This window comes from Choristoneura fumiferana, chromosome 23 (genome assembly GCF_025370935.1).
Source record: "Choristoneura fumiferana chromosome 23, NRCan_CFum_1, whole genome shotgun sequence".
NCBI classification, from domain to species: Eukaryota; Metazoa; Arthropoda; class Insecta; order Lepidoptera; family Tortricidae; genus Choristoneura; species Choristoneura fumiferana.
In genome coordinates, this window is record NC_133494.1 from 13470120 (window position 1) to 13488852 (window position 18733).

Below are 18733 nucleotides of genomic sequence, written 5' to 3' on the forward strand. Positions count from 1 at the left end.
TCATAGACTAGTAGTGTTCCGTCATAAAAAAAATCTATGGTTACATGGCCGATATTTCATTTCATTCATTTGTAGCTTCCTTTTCTGTCGTATAAATGATTATCTATATACGGGTGGTCGTCGTTGAAGATTTTCGTATAAATTGTTAAATGAAGGTGCTATAAGCGTTGATTTTATGAAAAAGCTGTAGGTTATAAATTGTTAAATAATGATCTTACTCGAGATCAATAATAGAATTATAGAAGATACGCTAACAGTAAAATATAAAAATGCACTGGCGCGGTGAGTACGTTACGCTTAGAAAGTAGCTGTTTTTGTAATCGTGATGTGTTTTTGTGCAGTGTTTGTGCGTGTGCATAAATTTAGTATGGTATTGTGATTCGGGCCCCACTTTCTAACCGGGAGTTGACCGCTATTATAACCCCTTTCCGGGAGTAAGTTGTACTTGACAAGTGTCAAATTCCTGGGGTGGGCCCACGTTGGCCGTCGTGTATCAGGAGCAATGGTATCTACTGCAATACTGTGGTGTCCTGTCCTGGAGTGAAGTGATTCGGCGCGCCGTCACCGCCTATCGCAGTGTGGATGAGTCATTCTCTCAGTACCTACCTACTGGCGGCGCGCGGATATGATCATCAAGTGTTTTGGATGCCACTGAACCCTTAGTAAACAATGCAATGCACTCGATATTCGAGACTGATATGCTTGCTTGCCACAATGAATTGACTTTATCTGCCTCACAGGATGTGGCCCTGACCAATTTTAATAGTTTTATTTTATTTCAGCTTAAAGCCAGAATCTATAGATGTAACGGTCGCAGATTTTGATGGAGTGCTTTTTCATATATCCAATGTAAATGGAGACAAAACCAAAGTTAGGGTATGTGTACATTATAAATACTTATTTAGATACCTATTGAAATCTAATTCCATTCACAATTAGATCTGGTACAGTCTACTACAAAAAGATCAATATATGGCTAAAGTTACAAAATTATAAATGAAACTTTATTGACTTGACATTAAGATTATATATACTTTTGTAACTTTGGTCATATCAATGTCTTTGGAGTTGACTGGACAAAGTTATGACTCAATAGTGTCAGGATATGATAAGCTTCTTACCAAAAGTAACCTACACATAAATATAAATTGGGTTTTCATTTAAAATTAGATATAAGAATATAGGAAATCTCTAGATGTTAGTACCAACAATTTGGCATCAAATCCAACCAACATAATGTTTACTGTGAGAATGTTGTCATCATCATCCCAGCCTATATACGTCCCACTGCTGGGCTCAGGCCTCCTCTCAGAACAAGAGGGCTGAGGGCTGGGTGAGAATGTTGTACCCGAATAAAAATTAGCCTCTGTACATCCTAAATAATCCACACAATGTTTTGCCAAGTTTCATCAAGACTGGTTCAGTAATTGCTGTGGAAAGATTACAAATGGACAAACAGACTTCACACTTGGTCATGATAATGGCATGCTGTTATTGCCAGCAGGTATAATCTATGAAAATAAGTTTTTGGTAAAAAAAAAACATTTTTAATACAAGCTTTTTTCTGACTACTTTTTGTTGTCTGTACTTGCATTGTCACCCAAAGTACATTTGCATACAAAATTTCAAGTTGATGCCATTAACCGTTGAAGAGTTCCGTCCAGCAAAGATGATCCTAGCCAGACTACCAGGATGTCACTACCAGATTATTGTATTGTCATACAATTGACATAAGTATGCCAAATTTTAAAACTATCCGACTACTAGAAGTGGGTCAAATTTAACTTGCAAGATTTGACCTGCACATACATAGATACATACAAGATACATTCAGTCAAAGTCGAATATCTTTATTCAATTTAGGCTAAAACAAGCACTTATGAATGTCAAAATTGCAATTGCAAGTTAAATACAAACTTAAAAAAAAACTGTGCTAATTTTGACAAATTCATTTTTAATGCAACTCCTGTAATAGGTATCAAGATAAATCTGCCAAATTTCAAGTGACTGTCATAAGTGATGTAGCATGAGTGTTTTCTGTCAGTCAGTCATAGTACTATACAAATTCGTAGAATTCATAGATATAGGTGAACTATGAATGAAAATTTAGACTTGGTTTTGCTTGCAACTTTGTCCTGAAAGAATTCATTTATCACACACTTATGGGAACTATACAGTTTTGCAGGATAAAAACTATCCCATTACAATATAGCTATAACTAGCAGCTAGACCTAGCACTTATTACCAAATTAATAGTTAAATTGTTTAATTCTGTTCTCAGGTTAGTATATCACTGAAGTTCTACAAGCAGTTAGAGGAACATGGGGCAGATGAACTCCTGAAAAGAGTTTACGGACCTCTCCTCACAGAGCCCGAGTCAGGTACAAGCTCCTATTATGAATCTACAACAACTTTTGCAATAGACATCAATCATACATTCTTTGTGTTGTGTTGTTGCTATATACTAGTTTGCTAGCTTCTCGTATCAGAGGTAGTTGCACTCTGATTTACTTAATGTCATACTTTAGCTTTAGTACATAGGTCCCTAGTGGGCATTGGAGCATTTTGTGGGGGCAGTAGCATCCAAAGGCAATTTGGTATTGTGTGATATTAGACAGCCATATAAAATTTGGTATAATCAGTCACTATTATGTAAAGGGGTTTTCAAATTTTTTGTAAAGGAGCAGTAGTCCATAAAAGGTTGGGGACCACTCTAGCATCTTCAATTCCATGCATTCAGGCCTGGACTAATGATTTTGCGACCGGAAGAGTTTTATAATGTGAATTTTAATTAGCAATCCATTTTGATTATATGTATTGTATAATTGCCAAATGCTTTTAACAAAAACTGATTCTCCCTTGTGTCAATAAAAGTGCTATGGGATCATCAGTAGTATCAATAGAGGCATACACAATTTAATTTTAGAAAGTGAATTATATAAGTGAGCATGTGAAGTAGTTCTTATGTCAGCATTATATCACACACAATAATTCTTCATTACCAGTTGCCTGTTTGCATGTGCTTTAAGGAAGCAACTATTCTGTTTTAAAATAATTTTCCTTAAATCCAATTAGAAACTAAGGATAATTAAATTCCGTCAAATCAATTAAAACTAAAATAAATGGTTCAATATAATATGCAATATATCCTGTTTGTGAATCATGCAAGTGCATGAATAATATAAAAATGTAAAAAGTAAATGTATTTATGTAGCAAAAACGCTGGTGATAAGATTAAACTTATTGTTGCTCATAGACATTAACATTGATAAGATTAATAACATATCTGTTAGTTTTGGTTATTTTTTACCAAGTTTCCATAATATACTATCTAAATTTCGTTAATAAATTGCTAGCAGCACATGCATTCAGAGTAATTCACTGTTAATGCTTTAAACCATTGTTGATAATATAGATAAAACTTAGTCTGTATTTTCAACACCTTTTTATTATTCAATTTTATGTGTATCCAATGACAATGCAACAAAAACCAGCCATTTCAAATATATATATTTTTCCTAGAACTTATTAAAATTCATAATAAAACAAACCAGGTTTAATATTGTGAATTTTATAAAAAAAAAAACAATTAAAATTGTCTTAAGTCTTAAACAATGTAGACTAAAAACATGCATCAAGGCCACCTTTTATTGAACTAGCCACCGCCCATTGTGAACCTTAATTACTTAATTCATCACAAGACATCATTAATTAAAACTCTCAACTTATTGTGTTTATGTGATGAAGCGAAAATTTACTGCCTTAATTGACTAATTCCATTTATCGATCCTATTGCCGTAGTTTACTTACCTTCGCGAGGCGAGGCCACAGTGGCGGCGCCCTTAAACATTCATCAACCATCTACGCCTATACTGAGGCCTGTAGCTATGTTTGTAACTTGTTCTATCGTAAATAAGATCCAGATATCTATTTGACTAGCTGGCTTAATGAGACACGCAAGTTGACGCTGTTTAGTTAAGGTACGAATCGATTGGTCGAAAAAGATATCAATACACTGTAAGCCGCAAAGACCATTCATTGATCTAGATCAGTGCCTAGAAAAATGTACCGCAAGACACTTGGCAGATAGTAATTTATTCAAAACAGATACAAATGTCTTACCTAACTATTAAAGCTAGCCGAGCCAAGTAAAAAAAAAAATGAAATTCATATGCTAAAGATAAAAGGTAAGAATTACATGGGTTAAATTAACGCATTCACTGCCACCTGACTTCCACAGGTGCCACCGACGCACATGTGCGTTCAAGATGTATGAATAATTATGACAGCGGCACTGGGTGAAGTTCCGAAAACGAATATATGCGTCGGTGGCAGTGAATGCGTGAAGTAAAAACGAAATAGATACTTCACGTATATTGACTTGGTATATAGAAAAGGCTAGCTTAAATTGTTTTTGAAACTTACAGCCACTAATGTCGAAACATCAATTTGTTTAAATTGTGCCACTGCAGGCTTTTTTGGTATTAAATGCATGAGAAAAACTGTTGCAGATTTTTTAAACCTAACCGTGCTAGTCACTAGTGCGGGCCGTGTAATTCAACCGTGCGTTATTCTAACATTTAGTTCTTTGACACCCCTTCTGCTGTGCCCGTTGGAAGGAAGACAAATCCTGAATAGCTTTTCTCAATTTGTCCAGGTTACAATGTGTCCGTCCTCCTGGATCTGGAGAACATTCCGGAGGACTGGGAGGAGACGGTGAAGAAGGTGGGCCTGCTGAAGCGGAACTGCTTCGCTTCCGTGTTCGAGCGCTACTTCCGTCTGCAGGAGGACGGGGATGTGGCCCAGAAGAGAGCAGTCATCAACTACCGGCAGGATGAGACTTTGTAACTGTCTTATCTTATATCTTTAAACGAGGAATGCTTGTTTAGTTCTATGTTTATTTACTTTACGTTTCACTTTTATTGCTCATTTAAATTCTATATCTTCTCCACAAAAACCATGATTTAACAACAGAGAGTTTTGATTAAAGCTCAGGTACTCATTTTTTATCTACACAACTTCCATAAATAAAAAGTATGGCCTGTTCTTGCCTGTGACTTGGTCTGTATAATTTTTCTAATTGCTAAGCCGTCGAAACAGCAACTTTCTGATCAAAAGTTATGTATGAGAGTAAAATATAAAGAATACCATTTTTATTAAATCTAAAATCGACGCCATTGTACCTAAGAACTAATTTCGCTATCTCTCATAGTTCCTGACTTCTCCCTACTGACCCATTTGGATTGATCACCCTGTATAATACTATTTATTAGTAGAAAGGATTAAAGTGGTAGGAGAAAACAGACTGGCTAAAATTTTGCATATTTGTTACTAATGTAGAGCCAAATCATCTATAAAAATTACGATCCCAAAAAACTTAACTTTTAGGTCGCATAGACAGATAAAACAGTTCTGCAAGATATAGGTCGCAGAGTAGCGAGGTTTGTTAATTTGTTAAAGGTGCTTGCTGTTTCGTTATAAATAACTGATAGTAACAATTCCGTTCCATTTGGGTCTCTGGTGGCTGTGCCGCCGGCCACTTCCGTTAATTAATCAATTCGCTATAATCGGCGGAACAATCTCTGTTTTTATTTTGAAGCTAATAAAGCTTAATACAATGTAATACCTTATTTACAATCCGGTTTACGAAATTCTTGAAAAAAAAATAGTTCCTTCTGAGTCCTGACTTTTTTTTTAAACAAATGTAGTGCTCAAGACCTAGACGAGGGACTAGAGAGTCACGAGAGATTAGCCGAAATAAATTATTAAGAAAGGGTTTTTGAAATTCCCGCAATGTATGGATTTAGCTATAATTTTTTTGAATTTTCCTACGAGGGTGAAGAAGCCGCGGGCTTATGCTACCTAAACGCTCTCTGTGTATGATTGTATTGTGTCAGGTACGTGGAGGCGCAGGAGGATCGCGTGACGGTTGTGTTCTCGACGGTGTTCCGGCACGAGGACGACATGGTCATCGGGAAAGTCTTCATGCAGGAGCTCAAGGAGGGCCGGAGAGCCTCGCACACCGCGCCACAGGTACACAGACACAACTTTATCAGACTTGTAGTAAACATTGTCGTTAATAAACCAGCGTTATACAGCCAAACTACGAACAGTGGTAAGTAGCTGACAAACTGTACTTTGATTTTGATCACATAAGATCTTTAGAGTGCGCTACCGTTGAGATAAAACGAAGCGGCGAGGGCCAGAATTTCATATGTCAAAAAAAATCATGCAGCTCGGTTTGTAATCTCTACATCTCTGTAAAAAAGTGTATTGTTTTTTTTGGACAGTCGCTAGTGTTGTAATTACAGATCACTGCTAGATTTTGAAATTTTATAATTTAGAAGTTTCAATCAATCAAATCATTTATTGCATTGTAATGTTGTTACACTTGATGTTTATTTCTATCTCGATTTTAGTAAAATAAGGATATGATGTTGCGCAAATGTATTTTGAACTTTATTTTGTTTATTTCAGGTGCTATTTTCACATAAGGAACCGCCACTAGAGCTCATGGACACCGAGGCGAAAGTAGGGGACAATATCAGTTATGTTACATTTGGTGAGTATCTAATCTGTTATACATTTTTAGGTAAAAAAAAATAACACAATCTTTTTGCTAACATTACTTACTTGATTATTGCTTTGTCGCCAGAGCTCAGCAGGGCTACTACGAAACCCGAAACTCGAAGTTCGTCTCGTGTGGTCCCTCTGACACTATTTAATACGCGAGCGAGAGAGACGGTACGATACGAACTTCGAGTTTCGTGTTTCGGAGTAGGCCTTCTGTACAATACATGTACCAGAGTTCCAGTAAATCTGACCACAAGAAGGGGTTCAGGTCAAACCAAGATTACTTAATTTAAACTTAAGTTTAAAAATTGATAATTTTAAAACAAACCCAAAAAAATGTAACTTTAAATTAGAATATTTTTAAATAATATTGTAACTATGTATTGGCATGAATTTTAAGTAAGTTTGAATGTACCTTTCAATCTATGTACTGTAAATATCGGTGAGATATGAAATTACGTTCACGGTTCGTTTATTTTGCGCAACAAATCAGTTACTTGACTCGCTCTACTAACGCTGATCAATGTCTAATTTGAATAAATCAATAATTCTCAATATCACACTGCAGAATCGGTTCAAATGAAACCTAGTGGTGCTTTTAAGCCCAAACGTCAATAAAGAGAAGATGGCAAGCAAACATTTGGAAGCCCCATTTTTTTTTCACCGGGATCCTGGGTTACTTAGCTATGCCACTGTCCCCCACTATACCTTATTTAGTACTTTTCACCGCTTCTGTGCCAGGGCTACCTATACCAAAAGACTCTGGTGTTACCAAATGCAAAAACAAACTATCCTCAAAATTCATACTTTTATCGAGCTGCAATAATTTTTTGCTGACCATAAACTGCACTCCGCCTTCTGGATATGTAAAGAATATCGAAAATACAAACTGAGACATGGAATGAATTTGGAGTTGAAATAAAAAATACAAAAATACTCCAAAAAACCAATCATAATTTGATTGCTTAGTAGAGACATCTTTTGTCTGGGTGAGTGGTTAGTTCCAAAAGAATGTGACACGTCTCTCGATGAAAGCGAAACATAGATGTCGCTAGTGCTGCTGCTTAAGTAGCGTAGTGGAAAAAAGCAACCTGAGATATGTGTGCATAGGAGAAATTCGTGTCTAGACTCCTGTCCAGCGGTGGTGTAGGGGTTATAGCACGCAGCACGGATTTCTGAGGACCTGGGTTTTCTGGTTTTTCTGTGCATCCATGTCTCAGTTTGTATTTTCGATATGGTTTCACGGGATACCCGTAAAATTAACGAATTTGGAGTTGAATTAAAAAATACAAAAAGATTCCAAAAAACCAATGGTAAGGAATGTCAACTTTTACGGAAATTTTTGAGGAAAACAATGATTTTGTGTGCAGTGCTGTTCCCGCGGCACACGACGGGCGCGGCGCGCGCCAACACGATCGACCTGCTGCACATGTTCCGCGACTACCTGCACTACCACATCAAGTGCAGCAAGGTCTACGTGCACTCGCGCATGCGCGCCAAGGCCGGCGACCTGCTCAAGGTGCTCAACCGGGCGCGCCCGCAGCCCCGGAACCCCGCCGAGCGGAAGACCATCACGTGAGTACAGTACACTCGCGCATGCGCGCCAAGGCCGGCGACCTGCTCAAGGTGCTCAACCGGCGCGCCGCAGCCCTGGAACCCCGCCGAGCGGAAGACCATCACGTGATAGTGGGAGTCATGTGACACAGGAACAAATTGCTCATAGTAATCAAAAGATAGTAAAAATTGGTGTCACGTGTTATATAAATGGCTTCTAATGGGTATCGAGTATTTTGCGTTAATCAGTGTGGATGGGGGAAGGGGGCAGAAGAAGCATAGGGGCGAAGCTCGGCGCCTCAAGATAGGTCAGTTGGAGTGCGCGCAAAAAAAATTGAAGAACACTTCAAGGTCACGACATCCTACTGACTGCGCCAGTCCAAAAGCAAAAAAATTGGGAGATTCAAAAGGATCTGTGATTATGAATTCGATCATTGCTTGTGCCAATCCAATATTCATAGATACTCATATAAATTGTACAAATAGCGCTTATATTATTTCAGGGGAAGAACATTCATAAGGCGAGATTGAGTGTTGCGGTCTGGCGGATCGTAGGTGCCGCCGCCGCGCCGCCCGTTAGCCTTATTTATTACCCACACCGGCGGACACCTACCCAGCGGAGCAGCGGACGCGGAACCATGACGAAGGGACTCCGACAATGTGCGTATTTCTTAAGTTTAATATCTATGCCATAACAAACTTCACATATTCTTTGGTATCTGTTTATCTTAGTCGAGTGCCACTCGGTCACAAATTTGCTTACGAATTCATAATGTTTAAATAAACAAACAGAATGCCAAATATTTACAAAAAATGCTCAATATTGTACCGACTGTCGACGATGTTTACAAGCGATGATGAAATGTGCACATTGTTTTTATAAATATTTATTGTCAACTCTTCATGCCTAGCGTAAAGTCAATAAATAATGTTGCTGTAGTACTTGTTGATTACAAAATTATGCTTTATTATATGAGAGTTCTATTTACGGCGACGGCCCTGCGGCCCTTCTCGTAGCTTACGTAATTTTGTTGATATAAGTAATCCGATTACCAATCCTCATGTAGGGTATAATGTAATATAAACTTAGCCTATTATTGTTTCGGTTAACAAAGATGTAAAAATGTATATCTCCGGATTATCGAGACAGGTAACATGCACAAACTCGTACGAATTACTCACTATTAACTTTATAACGATACCCTCTTGTCTAGTTTGATAATGCTGTCTTCGCAATATACGAACAATAATTATTTAAATAAAGTTACTCTCTTACGTTGTTAGGTAGGCCCGATTCAATTATAATCTAAGTGAAAGTGTATAGTATTTGCCAATAGATCGTACCACAGCCGCGGACTCTGCGGCAGGCGCCCGCGAACGTTTTGCACGGGAGCTTTGGTTTCGGTTCAGTAGAGTCGCTAGGTTAGATCGCGGTACACTGTATCCAACATTTAAATGCAATTCAAACTCCTATCCCAATTTTGCATTTATTAAACTGGTAACAATTCTTATCAAAAATTATTTTCTAAAAGTTATGATTAAAATAATAAGTATTCTTCGACTTTTAGTATAGTTCATGAGAAATAGAAAAATGGCACAGTTATTGTGTTAGACCACTTTTGCACCAAGTAAATTGCTCAAAATGAACACCAAGGAGCCATAGCATTAGTGAAGATTTCAGATTAAACATTTAGCCATTATTTATGAACATAATGCATTTTAAAAAGTCACCATTCGGTAATTAAGTTACGTCGCGCTGTTTACTTTGTCATATTGTGAATCTGAACTTTCAAGTTACGCGCACTTAAAGAGCCACCTAATACAACGCAATAATAATATTATTCGGTGGCGTAGATATTCAGATTTGCAATAGCATCTTAGTTTGCAATGAGTGCAGTATGTAGGCGGAATGAAGTACGTAATATAAGAAGAGATTGTGGCAAAGTATCGAGTCATGGACTGAGAGTTATTTAGGCTACGAGTATCATAAATGGTTGGTTTGAAAGTCGATGGGGTTTAAAATAATGTAAAACACTAAGTCATAATTAAATTGCATGGGTTGATATCATAACGTGACATGAAATATTAACAATTGACAGATTCTATAGATAATGCGGCAAGTAGTCGAGTATGAATGGAATGTAATACATTAAAGCGTGTAGACACAATTTAAATAAAAAAAATTGTAGCTAACTTGAATTATATGTAATTTTCTTTGCAAGATGTATTATTTATGTATTATAAAGTGTAAGTTAAATATGTTGCTTTAAAGTTATAGCTTACAATTTGATCATTGTTTCTTTTTCTGTCAGTCTTAACGCCAGATTATGTAAACTGCAGACTATGGAAGATATTTGTGAATATGTAATTATTCTTGTGATTTAAAATCCGTTTATACTGTATTTTTTATTTTCTAGATTAAAGAAAACATCTTACTGCAATTATTTACCTTTTTCATTTTACTTAAGATCTAATAAATAATTATCAGACGGTAATGTTCATACTTTTATCCTGCCCTCATGTAACTAGGGAATAAATCATGATGTCACTAAAAAGCATGCGTTAATCTTTACTCCTACATATTTCATTTAATACGTTGACTGCTAGTTCACATTGCCTCATTATTCTTCCATTGCCACCCTACAAAATTAATATAATTAATTGGGCTAGGAGCCTTCTATCGGCAACCAAGTTAAAATATCGTGAATGATAATGCTGGGCCCCTTGGATGATGCTCATAGCATTCAACGTGTTAAGTATGAGTCAATCACAATGGTCACAAAAAAAAATGGTTTGTACAGCGCCCATGACGAATCTTAAATTCAATCGTCTTTAGGCCTTTTTAGATCTCATTTTTATTTTTACGGGCAGACTAAGAAAGAGCATTTTCTTTCACATAATCGAGTCAATGGACCAGAACGGACAATGTGAAACGTTTCAGCATACTCGTGATTCATTATTGACTTGCTCCAATATTGAATGGGATAATATGAAAACACTCTAACGGCCACTTGCTGGTAAAAAACAATAAAATAGATTTGATAGTTAAACCTAGTTCATGCTTCACAGTTTGATATACATTTTCATACTATAAACTGACCGTAACGCTTTATAGAAATTGTTTTTTTCAGCAAGTGGTCTATGACATTGCAATGCTTACTCTTACTACCAAATGAAATAACTTCTTCTAAAAAAATTTTTTTAATACAAACTTTTTGTTGGCTGCGATTGCATTATCAATATGGGTGATAGATATAACCAACCTGCCGCTGGAAGTCGATCATAATTAACATGCAAGATTAAAGATTTGAAACAAACAAATATACGAGGTGAAGCTAATAAAAGACTTACAAAAAATCTTGCATTAAAAATGCGGTAATGAACGCCAAGTCGCTAAAAATATGACATCAATCATCTATATTTTAATTATCATAATCAACATACTAGGCTCTATATTTCTAATGCATGGGCTCTAATATCTATACACTAAATAAACCAGATAATAATAAATGATTTTATTTTAGTTTAGTAGAATATTATGCTACATTTAAATCAGTGGCATACATTGCCTAGCTTTTCACTCTTAAAACACGATGTGCGAGCTTGACTTGTAGTTCTAGCCTGAGACTGACTGACTGACCTGACCTGAGACAGACTTCTAGACTGCCTACAGCCCAATACTCAAGGTCCAGCTCACATGCGCATCTGATAGTAATATCTTGCCTCTTTTATAAAGCATCGCTGTATAAGACATACTATTTGCCCCTAAACTTGCTTGCTTGATCATAACTTGCTTAAAAGTATTTTACAATGTCTTAAAATTCGGGCATCATCATGCTAGAAGAATTTCGGAAAATGACCCGCCATTACTAATCCTTATTGCTCGTTCAAGTGTTCATACGCTGATACACACGATTTGCAAGCGTGTCGACAGTATAGTGAAGACATAGACAGTGTCAGTGTAGTGGGCTGAGAATTCGACTTTAGTGGCAGGTCATTATGCGAAATACTGCTTGCTCGCTAACCACAGTTTTCAATACAGGTATTAGAAATCCATTTTGTTATTAGAAGGCGTGGGTGACGGCTCCGTCGGTGACTTAGGTCCCAACTTGGAGAGGTGGCTCACTTTGGTTGCGAATTTCACGAAACTCATCCCGGAAACTTGTGGCTCCGGTTTCTGGCCAGTTTCTTGAAAAGGCGCTTCCAGAGAGCCTGTGTAAAGAAAAAACAAGGTAAAACTTGGGGCTACGTGCGGCATTAGTATACATTCTTCTACGCGGACGGTGTCGCGGGCAACAGCTAGTTCTTACACAAAATCATGACACGCAAACAATGAATATGAGCAAATAAATATCGAAACATAAATATCAAACGTGAACGACTGAACGTTACCTGAGACCTTACTGTCTAACACACTTGGAACACAATCGTTTTCACCTTTTCTTTCGGTCACACGGCATGCATAAGACGAGGGTAGAAAGAGATGGCGAATGCGATCGCAAATGTTAGCGCGTTAAACAGAGTTTAGACTTGCAAGAAAAATCGTGCAAGTTGCATTACATTGCGGCGATTGATTGACCACTGGAAACTCGCTGGCTTTACGGCCTCGCAAAGTAATGCAACTTGCACGATTTTCTTGCAAGTCTAAACTCGGCTTTAGATAACACAGCCTCTGCTCTATAAAGCAGAGTTTAGACTTGCAAGTTGCATTACATTGCGACGCTCGATTGAGGTTACAAAATCGTTGGCTTTACAGCCTCGCAATGTAATGCAACTTGCATGATTTTTCTTGCAAGTCTAAACTCTGCTTTATAGAGCAGAGACCGTATTGTCTAAAGATACTCTTCTTTCTGCCACACGGCATAAGACGAGGGTAGAAAGAGATGGCGAATGCAATCGCAGATGTAAGCGCGTTAAACAGAGTTTAGACTTGAAAGAAAAATCGTGCAAGTTGCATTACATTGCGGCACTCGATTGACCACACTCGTTGGCTTTACTTTACGGCCTCGCAATGTAATGCAACTTGCACGATTTTTCTTGCAAGTCTAAACTCGGCTTTAGACAACACGGGCTCTGCTCTATAAAGCAGAGTTTAGACTTAGTTTAGACTTCCTGTCCCGAATCGGCCTATTTAGTCACGAGCGCAAGTGTCGTCGCGATGCTACTTAGATCATCTGCAAAAGATGTCAGGGCCTATTATAGACTTGCAAGAAAAATCGTGCAAGTTGAATTACATTGACATGACGACCAGATGGCCTAGTTAGAGAACCTGACTACTAAGCTTGAGGTCCCGGGTTTGATTCCCGTGTGGGGGCAGATATTTGTATGAAAAATACGAATGTTTGTTCTCGGGTGTTGGGTGTTTAATATGTATTTAAGTATGTACCTATCTATATAATTATATTTATCCGTTGCTTACCCATACCACAAGCTTTGCTAAGCTTACTTTGGGACTAGGTCAATTGGTGTGAATTGTCCCGTGATATTTATTTATTTATTTATTATGTATTGCGATTGCGACGCTCGATTGACCACTACAAACTGGCTCTACGGCCTCGCAATGTAATGCAACTTGCACGATTTTTCTTGCAAGTTTAAACTCAGCTTAAAATTTGTGATAAAATTTAAACCTTGTAAACCTTTTCAGAAAAAAATAACTTGCCATTCTAATAATAATAAGTGGATAAAGACTTACTCTGTTGCGGCGACATAATAGAGCTCTGTTGCGATCCGTTATTTTCCTCCATCGATTTAGTTTTCTCGTGCAGCAGTTCCAAGGCTATAGCATGCAATAAGGTACAGAAGTATCAAAACAACGGTAAGTGATCTTAATTTAATATTTTATCTTATCTCGAGAGGCTTAACAAGTCTGACGCCAGTCAGTGCTAAGATGACAATATGATAGCACTTATGATTATTTGAGCGACCGTTTTCTTATTAGCGGCTGAATGAAATACCTACAATTGATGGGAGCATCACCTCTTATTAACACCTTCCAAAACACTATATCGACGAAAAAAAAGCTGAATATTCACCCCATATTGCCTAACGCAGCGTTAATTTTACGTAAATTTTAGCGGTATTTTAGGTCGCGGGCTACAACTATATTTATACTTTGGGTCGCCAGCCAAAAAGGTTAAGAACCGCTGGTCTAACGTATTTCGTATCACAATCGCTTTCACCTTATCTTGCTGTCAAACTGTATAAGTCGATGACGGCAGAAAGCATCGCAACTGACATTGGCCCAAGCCTTAATGCCGCCATTGAGGGAATAATAATAAAAATTAGAGATGGTGAATGCGATCTAATCGAGAGCATCTGCATGCCAGCGGACAATGGGCGGGGCGTGCGATTTCTCTGTTCATTGCGTGTGCTGTGCTGCCGGATAACCACTTGCAGCGAGAACGCTAACCGCGCAATGCACAGTACACTGCCCGCCACGCTACGTTATCCGCTGGCGTCCAGAGATCTTGATCTGGATTATACTTGATTTGGATAGGTATTTAACTAAAATACTTACACAAAATAAAAATAGAACCTAAAACTAAAACAAATAACATAAAGAGCACCCCTTAGGCAAGGTCCAGAAGATGCTGGCAGCGTTTCCTCTTTGAACAGCTAGGCTAATTCTTTGTCCGAGGAAGCTGCCAGCTCTTCGGTCACCTGTGACGTCTACTAATCTTTTTGAAATTTCTTTATTTTATTTTATGTAGGTAAGTTTGTTAGTTATGTTATGTAAGAGGAGAAATTTAAGTTAAATATTGTATTTTGTTATTTTGTACCGAAATGAATTTTAATAAATCTTTAACTAAATGTAAACAAAACAATGTCAATTGGTGTCTTAAATAATGAAATTCCCCCATTTAAACTATCTAAACATTTACATTTCTGTACTGAAATACACTAGTCTAGTTTGTATTACAATGATAGATAAGTAAAATGTATAAAGACCTTGAATGTCAAATCTAGCAGCTGAAGTTTGTTTACATTTAGTTAATATAGGTACCTATCCAAACCAAGTACAGGTATTGTCTACGTACTTGGAATCATGACCGTTTGATGCTGGGTCCACACGTTTGGTAAGCGCCGACAAACACACAGGACGCACTCATATGTTAGAGTAAGATAGCAATAGCTTTTACTTACTCTAACATATTATGACTGCGTCCTGTGGTTTTGTCGGCGCTTGCCAAACGTGTGGACCCAGCACCACTTCTTTCTGTCACACGGTGTTAGATGAGGGTAGAAAGAGACAGTGGAATGCGACCGCTAGCGCCACGCGTACTATACAGCCTCAGAATCATACCGTCTCCAAGCGACATGGTGTCCATCTTCGCGTCCTGGATACCCTCGAGCTGGTGCCGGAACTTGTTGGTGATCTTGCGTCGCTGGTAGTCCGCCTCGATCTGCTGTTTAGTGCGCGGGATGCGGAAACGGAAGCAGCAGCACACCATCACGACTGTCGAATATTACATACGGGTAAGACTCAGAGGTGACTGAGGACATAGGTTAAGGTATACCGTAGGCGACAGGCTAGCAACCTGTCACTATTGTACCGTTTTTGTCAAATTTAAAACCTAAAATTGCTAAAAGTGGCTACCGAACTCGGTAACCGTCCCTCTCGCTCTCGTATTAAATAGTATAAGTGTCGGAGGGTCCGCACGACACGAACTTCGAGTTTCGAGTTTCGTAGTAGCCCTGCACACTCGGCGTTTAACCACCAAGCAGCCGGTCCACCGCTGGAGGTAGGTATACTTAATACCAGTCAGAGTACATTTCCCCACGTATGAAATACTAATTAATTTGGGAATTAATAATAATAGTACTAATAATTTATTGGATAATAAACCACAAGTGCACTTACAAAGCTGAAATCTTATAGTTGCATGAATTACACATAACAAATGAAAGTAAGGCATTAGATGAAAAGTTTGTTAAAATATAATCAAGGAAGATCTTCTGATGTTCATGCTAGGATAACCTGTGTTGTGTTATGAAGAAATTAATTACCAGAAAGAATTATCTATTCTGTACTAATATTAGTACCTGGGCGACCGAGCTTTGCTCGGGCTAAAACTCCCGGAGATAAGACCAAGCTAGATTGATTTGTCATCCCTGAAAATCCCCACATACCAAATTTCATCGAAATCGTTGGAGCCGTTTCCGAGATACCCAAAATATACGAGTATACACACATATTATACAAGAATTGCTCGTTAGGGTTCCGTTTTTGCCATTTTGGCTCCGGAATCCTAAAAATGGATCGCTTTTCATACAACCTTTATATGGGATATTAATATTGCTTGTCACACGCACCACCGTTGTACAGTCACCAGCACCAGTATCTGACACAACAAGCGTGTATAAATATTGATACGACTATTTCTAGGGCCGGAAGGACGTATCAGATATTTTTGCACGCTACGCTGAGGCAGATATTAATGCCGGAGACTATACTGCAGATAGCAATCGATGTACATGTCTATAGATCGCTACAGTAGGTACGGTTGGTACACATTGTATACCTACGTAGGTTCAACACGCTCACAGGCAAGGGCGCGAACCCCACTAAACATGTTTACAATTTAGCAGTACAGGTCTCCGGCGTGTGGTTTTATGGCTATTTAGATATTCGGCCCGCGCTTAACCAATCAAATTTAAATCTGTGATAAGGGACGAAATTCTATCGTTTTTTATTAGGGTTCCGGAGCCAAAATGGCAAAAACGGAAACCTTATAGTTTCGCCATGTCTGTCTGTCTGTCCGTCTGTCCGCGGCTTTGCTCAGGGACTATCAATGCTAGAAAGCTGTGATTTGGCACGCATATATATGTAAAAAATTGAAAAAATTCAGGATGGTAGTAAGTACGAGTAAGTATATCAAACTTTCAAGGAAAACCTATAACGGTTAAGTTTGCTTGAGAATTATTAGTAGTTTAAGAGTAAATAGCAGCCTAAGGTATAAAATATACCTAAACTATGGAAGATTCCGTATAAAATACGAAATCCTTGGAAAAAAAACACTTAATTTTTCGTAATGGCTAGGGAACCCTATTTCGGGCGTGTCCGACACGCTCTTGGCCGGTTTTAGGCGAGTTGCATTAAATCAACAGGTTGTGGTATTATACAGACGATAGTACAGTCAACTAAGTACCTACAAAGATATAGATAAAACAACTATAAAATGATGTATAGACGACTAATTCTAAGTCCAAAGAGATTTCGAAGAGGTTTATCGATGCCATCGGTGACCGTAGAGCTGGCAGCTACCTCGCTCAAAGAATTAGCCTAGCGATTCAACGAGGAAATGCTGCCAGCATCTTCGGCACAATGCCGCAGGGGCCTTTTTAGGGTTCCGCAGCCAAAATGGCAAAAACGGAACACTTATAGTTTAACACGCTCTTGGCCGGTTTTTTAGAAATAGCTTAGTTTTTAATATAGATTTTAATTTAGTTTGTAATATTTAGTATTATTTCTGCTTTTTGTTTTATTTTTATTTCAATAAAAGTAAATATTTAGTGCATAAAGTCGTGTACATATATTTTTGTAACTTTGGCCGTATCGATATCTTTGTACCTAGTTTGACTGTACATAACCTCCTCCTCCTCATAACAAGAAAAAGTAGGTTCGGTACTATTATTAGTGATTAATTGATTATACCCATATCAGTAGGTACCTGCTGTCTGTGTCAATACCTTTACTTCATTGATTGAAGAAAAATATTCGAAAAGAAAATCAAATTTTAAGATAAGTAATGATAATGAAGTATCTTTTATTAAGTACTATTTTTTTTATTAAAACTTACTTAAAGCGGTGACCACGGCTATACAAATAAATACGATCTGCCACAACCTCAAATCTCCATGAATTTTCCTTTCCAGCCATTCTGGCTCCTCCAGGTTTTTTATAACGTCCATTGCAGAGTCCATTGTAATGCAATATTTTTAATTGATTAAACAAAATAGGACAGCGGTCATCTACACGTCCGCTAAACGGTTCACTCGGAATAAAAACTAATTGTCTCTATTCCTAGGAGTGGTTTAGCCACACCTTGTATTACGCTATCAACCCCTGGCACTCCTGTAAATTAGTTTTGACTTAACACATAGATCAGTTGTATGTAACGCTTGTTCGAATAAAAGTCATCAAATTGAGCCTAGTTTGGTGTTTACTTTATTTTTTATCTATCCACGTTTACCTATTAACAAGAAACCGACAATCAATTTAAAAATTCCCGCTAAACACAAGTGAATAGTGTTGCTATAATCAGTTAAGTAAAGGCTATAATTAGTGAAGTAAAGGTTTGTTTGTGAAGTGTAACTTAATTATTTAATTATATATTACATAGTCCTGCGTTATTATATTATTGATTGATTTGAAATATTATAAATAGCTACGGTATAAACTGCTAGACATACAAAACGGCGTTCGAAAAATGAAAGGATTAGATACTTACAGTTACATTTGAATTAAAAAATTACATTTCAATTAAATCAATTAATTTTGTAAAAATATTCAAAAACTTCGGAAGAAATAGTGGCCAGAACTAATAAAACTATGGTATTTTACTCGAATTTATGAATGAAACTCATATTGGACTGCTGATAT

General features: G+C 37.6%; 2 protein-coding genes across 2 annotated transcripts; one reads left to right on the forward strand and one right to left on the reverse strand.

Moving 5' to 3' along the window:
- The first annotated feature begins 41 nt into the window (after positions 1–41).
- Positions 42–10571, forward strand: LOC141440640 (actin-related protein 2/3 complex subunit 2-like). The gene is made up of 8 exons (XM_074105157.1): positions 42–282; positions 783–876; positions 2282–2381; positions 4658–4844; positions 5898–6033; positions 6478–6562; positions 7944–8148; positions 8631–10571. Exons 1-8 carry the CDS (start codon positions 209–211, stop codon positions 8656–8658), a joined length of 909 nt encoding a protein of 302 aa, XP_073961258.1. The 5' UTR covers positions 42–208; the 3' UTR covers positions 8659–10571.
- Positions 10572–11627: 1056 nt separating this feature from the next.
- Positions 11628–18248, reverse strand: LOC141440641 (uncharacterized). The gene is made up of 4 exons (XM_074105158.1): positions 17931–18248; positions 15434–15586; positions 13823–13906; positions 11628–12339 (listed from the first exon to the last, which is right to left on the reverse strand). The coding sequence occupies exons 1-4, from the start codon at positions 18052–18054 to the stop codon at positions 12173–12175; spliced, it is 528 nt and encodes a 175-aa protein (XP_073961259.1). The 5' UTR covers positions 18055–18248; the 3' UTR covers positions 11628–12172.
- Between the last annotated feature and the right edge of the window lie 485 nt (positions 18249–18733).